Source organism: Chelonoidis abingdonii, chromosome 4 (genome assembly GCF_003597395.2).
Source record: "Chelonoidis abingdonii isolate Lonesome George chromosome 4, CheloAbing_2.0, whole genome shotgun sequence".
Classification (NCBI taxonomy): Eukaryota; Metazoa; Chordata; order Testudines; family Testudinidae; genus Chelonoidis; species Chelonoidis abingdonii.
The window spans coordinates 13895435-13904919 of record NC_133772.1 but is presented as its reverse complement, the minus strand read 5'-3'; the positions used below and the strand labels follow the sequence as shown (position 1 = coordinate 13904919).

The 9485-nt window shown below is 40.3% G+C and overlaps 1 protein-coding gene across 1 annotated transcript; it reads right to left on the bottom strand.

The window, feature by feature from the left end:
• Positions 1–615: 615 nt before the first annotated feature.
• Positions 616–6190, bottom strand: IL10 (interleukin 10). Its single transcript, XM_032792578.2, has 5 exons — positions 6032–6190; positions 4593–4655; positions 3887–4039; positions 2408–2473; positions 616–917 (listed from the first exon to the last, which is right to left on the bottom strand). Exons 1-5 carry the CDS (start codon positions 6188–6190, stop codon positions 825–827), a joined length of 534 nt encoding a protein of 177 aa, XP_032648469.1. The 3' UTR covers positions 616–824.
• Positions 6191–9485: the final 3295 nt, after the last annotated feature.

Sequence of the window (9485 nt, the reverse complement as noted above, 5' to 3'; positions counted from 1 at the left end):
TCTATTAGAACCAAAGCATTTCATTCCAAATACTATTTTTTCTTATGATAATGAGCTAAGATTTAAACTGAAGTCAGGTTGGTCAGAGTCTGTTGTTTGTTACATCATCCGCTGGTGTTTCCTAGAGAATTTAAGGTTTTGAATGTAAACCCTGCACCGCCAAATTTCATTTCATGTAAAAGCTGACCAAAAAGCCTTTTCGGGAAAGAAAATGCCCTCTGTTTTAGCTATGATTAATTGGCTATTTTAAGGGTCGAGAGCTCTGATTCTAGAGAACAGATTAGTTCCCTTTCTGAATTACAGACCAGAGACAATGCCTATAGATGTTTAGCTCAGAGAGTAAGGCTCTGATTCAGCAAAGCCCCTAAGCAAGTGCTTTGCTGTATTTGGGGCCTAGAACTCTTGTTTAGACAGACCTTGACTTCAGTGGGATAACACCAGGGATGAATCTGACTCATTATTTCCTCCCTCAAGAGTATTTCCTGAAATTTAAGTTTTGGTATTTCCAAGCTAAGTGTAAAAATATCACAATCATACAATGTACAAATATCAAACAATAAATAATAGTTTAAAAATGACATTGCTTCTTCCTATTTAAAAAAATAAGACATCTGTAAATGTAAACATTGAGGTACTGGAGGTAATAAATACTTAATATGATAGGCACAATATGTTTTTTTAAAGTACAGTATTAATACTGTTCAGCCATAATCCTTGGCCCAAACCATAAGATAGTTCTCTGTCTCATGTGTTTGGAGAGTCTAACGTTACTTTTATAAAATGGCAGTTTCCTTGTTGTGAAAGATGCAGAACTTTTTGGGGTTTCACTTTCCCATCTTCATCATCAAGTATTCTTCAATGTAGTTAATGAAGATGTCAAATTCTCCCATTGCCTTATAGATTCCTTTCTCTTGTAACTAGGGGGAGGGGAGGAGCAGAGAAAATAAATTACTTAATATCAATTAATTGTACATATTAGTAATTAAGTGTATAATAAATCACAAGATAACTTAAGTTAAAGCATGCTAAGCCTAGATGCACAATTCATAGAGTGCATGGAAATGTTACTCAGATTCTCATTAAACCACAAATGTTGAATCACAGCTAACTCACAGGTGATGGGAGAATTGATATGTAGTTTGCAAGCAGTTCATTAAGTGTATTCCGAATTTGAATTGCTTTGTTTGGAGACGTAGCTCTTATGATATATTTCTGTTCTCTGATTGGCTGAATGTAACATTTAGGATCAGTTTCCAATGGGAATGCTTGTGATTAGGAAGTCAAAATTGGCTTCCCACAACGATCCCACTTGACTTGCTTAAAATACTTTCATTTGACAGAATATTCAAGGATAAGAAACAGAAATAATGCAAACACACTCAAAGCAAATGGTGGTTTTGAAAAAAAAACCCCAAACCTCTGCAGATTTTTTTAATGCAACATTTGCCCAGCTGCAACAGGACTCATAATACCAGCTTTTGGACAATGTGAACTGATAGACTCATGACTAACTCATTTGTGGTTGTATAATATATCATATAGATGTTTGTTTAGATCATTTGTACACACTATAATTCCGTCTACAGTTTAAACTGTTTTCCTGTAGTTGCTCTGGCTAATGCAGTTACTGTATCTATCTGACCCAGCCCCATTGCATAGTCATGTACTTACTGAGTGCCCCATAATCTTTCGTGTATTTATTTTCACAAAATAATGATGGGGTAGGCATTTGCTCTTATCCCCATTGTTCAGATAGGGAATCAAAGCCCAGAGAATGCTCCAAGTCTTACAGGAGTCTGTGGTAGAGCGGGAACAGGAACAAGTGTCTCCAAAATCCCAGGCTCAGCTATCTTTCCCCTCTAACAGTTAACTGTTCTAGAGTCGTCCTGTCCTTTGCTTTGGCATTAGTGTTAGCCAAACCCAAGAAGGTTGAGAGTCCAGGTTCAGTTTGGCTCACCAGCCATCACTTTTGATACTTCTCCAATCCTCTTCCGAAAAGTCTAACCCTCTGGAACGTGAAAAAGTGTGTGTGTGTAGGGGGTTTAGTATGAAGCTCGAATGGACCATTGTTATGGTGTTGCAGCATTTCTGGTCCCAATCCAGGCCAGAAATGCAAAAGCAAATGATCGTTGTAAAAAAAAAATCTGGTTTCAGTAGCGGGCCAGGTTTCAGGGTCTGCATTATTTATTTATTTATACTTATTTTATGAGAACCTGCATTTGAATTCCCTCCATCCCATGCTTTTTTTTTGGCCACTTTCTCATGTTTTCAGTATTGTCAACCCCAGAGTTTTCCCATAACGGCCTGATGCTGCTCCAACTGAAGTCATTGGTCAAACTCCATTAACTTGAATGGGATGACGGATTGCTCCCGAACGACATGGTTAGCAATTGCACAGGAGAGTTACCTTATCGTAGGTTTCCTTGATCTGCTTTATGGTTTGGTTCCTCTTCTCGCAAGTGAAGAATCTGTGCTGTGGAAGAAAGCAACCAGGGATTTTTAACAAAGCAGCCTTCCTTTACAGTACAGCTCTGGATGGGTGAGAGAGAGGCTGCCCCAGCCCAGCTGGTGCACAAAGGGGTCTTTCTAGAAATATGGTGTGTGCTTGGGAAACTATTATTGAGTCTTTTATTCCTGCCACAGCAGCTCCTCAGCTCCCCAGCCCCACTATCCCACAAGGCTGTGCTCTCCCCTCATCCATTTCCCTCGCTTCCTTGAGAATTCCCCTCATTTCCCCCATGTCAGCCACGGGTGCCCTTCAGAATGAAACCTTTGTGATAGATATAAATGAAATCCATTAACAGATATTCATTCTCAAGGGGACTAGCCCAGTGGCCCCCTTGCTAGGCTGTTGTATCCTTTCTCTCTCCCTTCAGCCCTCATTTGTCTTTTAGATTGTGAGCTCTCTGGAGCAGGAACTGTGGTGACTTTGTACCATGCCTTACCCAGAGGTGGCTGGATCCATTCTGGGACCTCCAGATGATACCCCTATGCAGATACCAATAGCCATTATGTTCGAGGAGTTCTATAACCAGCTCAGCAAACAGCCTGTGTGATGTCCTCTCAGGGAGGGTTCACCCTTCCCTTTGCTGAATTGCTTGTTCACTGACTGAGTCATTTCACTGCCAGATGACAGAGTCAGGACACCACAGTCAGGCAGTTCCAGGAGCTGAGGCTGCATTCAGCTTTAGTTCTGCCGTCCCAGCCTGTGAGAGCAGCTCCTTTCAGGTAAGGGCTTCAAATGAACCCTTTTAAATTCATCTTTGATCAGTGTTTATTACAGGGCTGCAGGCTGGCCTTTAAAAATAAATAATTATTTCTAAAACTTTACAACTGAATCTTGATGATAGAAATCATAGATTCCTAGATAGCAAGGGCCTGAAGGGACTGCTTAGGTCCTCAGTTGCAGTTTCTGTGTGTGTCCATCTATTCTGGTCTATATACGGTGAAGTCTTCCCCATGATGAGTGAAATTCTGCCTCCCTCTTATGTCATGACCAGGATGTCAGTCCCAAGAGTCCAGCTGGGCTGTATTTTTAATGTGCCTGTCACTGTGCTATCTACACTGACAACAATGGCTAAGCTCTTATCAACCTCAGTGGTACAGGATCAGTCTGAAGGTGACTTGGCAAAACCTTTGTAGGCCTTCTCCCCTATAACACCACACTTAGCTTCTTATTAAGTTACGGCACCAATGGATTAGCAGACCCCTCTCTTCACTGTTGTTCTGTACTGCAGCCCCTGAGCTCCTGTAGCAAAGAACTTTTAAGAAGCTCTCCCTCAGGAAGCAGCAGAAGTTTCATGATGCAGCTTTGCTTGGGATACCAGCTTGTGTTCAGCTCCCTGGGAAATTGATAAGTGACCTGTGAAATGTGACCAATACTCACACAGCGCTTCAGTGTCTGCTGCAGGTCCATCAGCATGTGGCCAATATTGACCATGCTCCGCTTAGTGTGTTGGCTGCTGTTGATCGCCTTCGGTAAGACTTCATCCAGGTAAAATCGGATCATGTCTGACACTGAGTGGCAGCCCAAATAACCCTGGAGGAAGAGGAGTGAGTTGCGTTAATGATTTGCCACCACAAGTGGAGGAAACGGCATAAACAGCTGTCAGAATCAGTCACTCAGTTGTCATCACTGACCAGAGGTTTGGTTCTATGGGTTATGCAATGCACCTTACAGGGTGCTTTCCACAGTGCTGTACTGCCATCCTGTGAGGCTGGTAAATAAGCATTATTATCTCTGCTTTAAAGATGGAAAAACTGAGGTGTAGAGAGGTGAAGCTATTTGCCCAAGCCTACAGACAGCAGCATCAGCCTGGAAATCTGGAGTTCAGACTCCCAGTCCTGTGCTCTGACCACTAGACCCAGCCCCCCAGCATGAAAACAGGAGCAGAGCAATCTCAAAGGGACTGACTATCTTAGACAGATGTTATACAGGCAAAGATACAATGAAACCAGTTTTCATGGGTAGGATATTCTTATCATACTACCAGTTTTAAAAACACCTTAAACTTTGTATAGTACTTCCAGCTGCCTCTGTTAGAATGACATTAGCTTAGAATTAGAATCACAGTGCTCAGCAAAATTCTCACCTTAAAATCTTCCAGTAAATCCTCCTTTAGCAATAAGATGTCAAGTTCATCATCTTTGGCTTGCTGTAAAAGTATGCAATCGAAATGTCAGTTTTACCAAGGTAGGCAGCCTACAGTATCTTCATTTCCACTGTGTAAAAGTACTTCAGTTCATCAAACTGTCTGGTTTGCCTGAGTGTGTGTGTTGTCGTTTTAAGGCAAACACTGGACATCTGAACATACAGAAGTTGTGTGTGTTTGTGTGTATGTATGTACACACACACACATATCACACAGTAATAACATTCAGGTGTCAAGTGTCAGAGGGGTAGCCGTATTGGTCTGGATCTGTAAAAGCAGCAAAGAATCCTGTGGCACCTTATAGACTAACAGATGTGTGGGACAGGTGCTGATACTGTCCCACATGCCTGTGCAATTAATTTGAAGTCAAAAGGACAGGAAAAATGAAATCACATGTGTGGGTGATTTATTCAACACATGTTTAATTTCTTTAGCCTGCCTTTCAAACCCTGCTTACTTTCTTTTGACTTCAGATAGTGTGCAGATAACAGCACCCAAAATGACTATGATATATAACAGTCCTATTAAGGAACTACTTGCTCCTGTTACCAGCACTTCACTCAGAGACTTGTAGCAAACTTTGATTTAAAGTCTTAAATCCTATATATCTACCAACTGCCATGTTAATTGGGCTGATAATACAAACACATGCCATTATTTGTTGATTTAACCTAGAGGGATGACATCTCAATTTTTTATATCGTTAGTACCTAATGCATTGATATTATATTGCAATTTAGATGCATTTAAGGCAATATTGGTGGTAATACAATTACAAATCCTATGCATCCCTTTTTGCATGATTACTTTGCTCAGCTGTCAGCAAGACCATTCCAATACATCTCTCATCACAAAGGTTTAATGCCACTCTGGCAATCTATCCACAGACAGAATTCCCATGCAGGAGAGGGAAATGGGCACTAAATTCTCTAGACACAGAATAAGGTCTTTCTGGCTTTGGTTGTAGCTTAATGTTTGTTCTTTAACACAACTTGAAAGCTATAGTGAAATATTTCCGTCTCATCCATCATTAACTTCAATGGATTTTCACCCACTTATACCATAGTTGAATTTATCCTTGTCAGTAAAGGAATAATTTTAAATGAAATGTCAAAAAAATTAAAATGCCTTAAAATTCATTGTGAAAGCTGTAACTGTGACTGGTTAACAAAAAATCTTTTGCACATTTTCTCTCCCCTTAGCAAGCGATGAAACTAAACTATTTATTTCACCCGCAGCAATGAACACAAAACAGTGAGCCTGCATCTAAACCAATTCTGCACAAAGGAGCCTGTCTCCTGTGTGTGGGTATGCTAAATCACTGAAAGTGCAAAAGCAGTAGACAGAAGGCAACAGGCTTTGACAGGTGTCATACTCACAAAATAATCTTTAATTTCATCAAATGCAATCCGCAGGTCTTTGAGCCGAAGGGGCAGGAGATTGACGAGTTTTGTACAGCTTTCTTCAGAGAGCTGGCAGCTGGCTTGTTTGATGCTGGCAATCAGGGCTAGGAAAATGAGTGCTGTGAGAAGTTTCATTTCTCAGCTGAGTTTCTTTCTTGTGGTCCAGTTATTAGTTCAATTTCACAAGAGGCAAAAAGCCAGATCTGAATGCCTTCACCTTGATGGAACTCCTGATTTTATACTCTCCAGACACGCTCTCAATTTCCTTTCCCATTTCCTGGGGACTAATATTGGGGTTTTAAGTCATTCATTAAAACCAAAGGTCACAAGAGTTTCCCGTAAGAGGCTTCCTGTGCTCTAGCCCCCCCTCCCCTTTCCACACCCCATCAAATCGTTTGTGTTAGACACTGCATTTTTTTTTTACATAGCTTGCTTCTTGTAAATTTGAATGTGGCTAAAGAATTTGAACATGAAAAGGTGTGGTATGGAGGACACTTTTGCATTCTCATTGGTATTTTCTATTTTTACATAAAAGACCTGTGGTGGGGAGGGAGAAGTGTTTCCATTTTTAAATCTCTGTAATGCAGTTACCTAATTTAGACTTTTTCTAGGTCACCACCGAGCAAATGTCATTTTAATAGCATTTGAGCCTTTTGAACAGGGAAATATTCATCCCTTATCACCAAGAAGTATGAATTTCCATTTCCGGGTCTTTTCAATGTGAAAATAAACCTTTTATCGATAAACAAATAAAAGTTCTTATGAGGAAATAAATAAAATCTTACCTAGGGTTTATGGAAATCAGTACAGAGCAATTAAAGAAATCCCTTCGGACTTTTTCCATAGGAAAAAGTATGTTAGCACTCATGGTCTGGGTAAATCCCAACAATTGTAGTAATTGCAACCTGCTAAAACTCCCTGTTCAGCATTCAAATACGCTATCCAGTTTGTTTCAACTGAACAGAGTATTCTTTATAGACCTTCTTCACTTTGCACCATCTTTTATGTAGCATTACTGTGCACTGTTAAATAGCTGCCATATTCTCTTACAGGTTATTGCATGGCAGGGATGTCTGGAATAACTCCTATCTTTATTACACACATGCAGACAATATACAACAATATTCTTCTCTTGGATTCAACTAGGCTCTTGATGTGTGTTCAGATACCACAGTGATGTGCACTTTATAAATATGTGTAATTTTAGTAGTATTAACATCATGGGAGTTTAGGATCTGATCCCAGGTCCACTGAAGTCAATGGAAGTCTTCCTATTGTCTTCAAATCAATAGGCATTGGCTCTGATTCCTAATCTTCAGATACAATTCCCAAAATCTATGTAAGTGCAGCATTTTTAAGGGAGAACTGCAGTGTGAGTCACTGAAGAGAATTTGATCAAAGTTTAAGAGCTTCTGGGTGAAAGGGCCTTTTAAATACCAACTATTCCAATTAATCTTTTTAAAATTTGCATAGTTTTCCCTTCTCTGCTCATTTAAAATAAGGATGTTCCTCATACCTTTAGGCTATTTCATTTTCAGCTACCTCATTTTTAGTTTCTTTATTGCTTTTCGTACAAAGAGTGAAGCGACTGAACCTGTATAAATTTGGCACCTTCCAGACTTTCAAGGAAAAACTGTAGGAGGTCTGTGTGATGGGTTGGATCACAGAAACCCCCTTGGGACTGCCACCTGATGTGCTGAGACTACCCCGAGCCCATTTTCCCTGGCAGCTTGGGACTTCAGAACCCTGCCTGGTTGTGCCAGACATGTTAGCCTGCTACAAACACAGACCCAGGTTTGAACTACATCCCCCCAAAGCTGCAGGCTTAACTGACAAAGAAGTGTTTCTGTCTTCAATATCCAGATGCCCAGTTTCCAATGAGGTCCAAACCCCAAATAAATCTGTTTTACCCTGTATAAAGCTTATGCAGGGTAAACTCATCAATTGCTTGCCCTCTAGAACACTGATAGAGAGAGATGCACAGTTGTTTGCTCCCCCAGGTATTAATACATACTCTGGGCTAATTAATAAGTAAAAAGTGATTTTATTAAATACAAAAAGTAGGGCAGTGGTTCCAAGTAACAACAGACAACAAAGTGAATTACTAAGCAAAATAAAATAAAACACACAAGTCTAAATCTAGTACAGTAAGAAAGTAATTACAGATGAAATCTCACCCTCAGAGATGTTACAGTAAGCTTCTTTTACAGACTAGCTTCTTTCGAGTCTGGGTCCAGCAATCTCTTTCATTCCTGTGGTTACTGTCCTTTGTTCCAGTTTCTTTCAGGTATCCTTTGGGGGTGGAGAGGCTAACTCTTGAGCCAGCCGAAGACAAAATGGAGGGGTTTCCAGGGGCTTAAATAAATTTCCTCTTGTGTGTGGAAACTCCTTCTCCTCTCCTATGCAGAATCCATCTCCAAGGTAGAGTTTTGGAGTCACATGGGCAAGTCACATGTCCATGCACGAGTCAGTTCCTTACAAGCCAGGCCATGTTCCCAGGAAAGCTCAGATGTGGATTGGCGTCTCAAAGTTTATTGTTAGCTTAAGTTTTTCTTGACTGGGTACTTTATTGAGAATAGCCTTTTCTCGGGGAGCTGACCAACTGCTTCACCGAGGCTACTTAAAATTAAACAAGTACATAGTCAATATTCATAACTTTCAATACAAAACTAATCCATGCATACAAATAGGATGAATACATGCAGAAGAACATAACCTTTGCAAAGATATGTTAGATGGCATATCTAGCATAAAACGTATTCCAGTTATGTCATATTTACACTTATAAGCATATATACCTAAAGCATTATGGGGTGCAATGTCACAGTATATGCAGGTTATTTGAGATGTGGGTCTGGACCAGAAGCCCACTTATGACCACCCTCCAGCTTTGGAGTTCAGTAAGTCAACCTCCAACTGAGAAAGCTGAGGAAGAAACTTACCCTAACAGCAGGCTATTTCAGAATTATCCTCTTCACTTTCCTCTGAAGTATCTGATTCTGGCCAGCGTCTGAGGTAGGATGTCGGATTAGATGGACCATGGGTTTGATCCTGTATGGCAATATTTATGTTCCTATTTTTATAGTGTGGGCTAATCACTAATAGATACCGTTACACGAGCTGCATTATATCTGTAATATACAGACGGAGGCAGTCAGGTAAATGTGTGATTAGACTGCAGGAAAAACGATGTAGTAGGTCATGCAGGATCTATTGTAGTTGCCACCAGACAAATGCCTGCTTTTTTCTGCTAGTTAACTTTATTTCTTTGAAGTTTAAAGAGAACTCCTCCTTCACCTTTAAAACCACTGCTCAGTGTTGTTTTAAATTTATCACTCAAAGCATACAGGACTTATGCAAATACTTTCATCTCAGAAGCTTTTAGGAAACTACTTTAATGAGACAAGAACAAATGAGGGGAACAAACTGG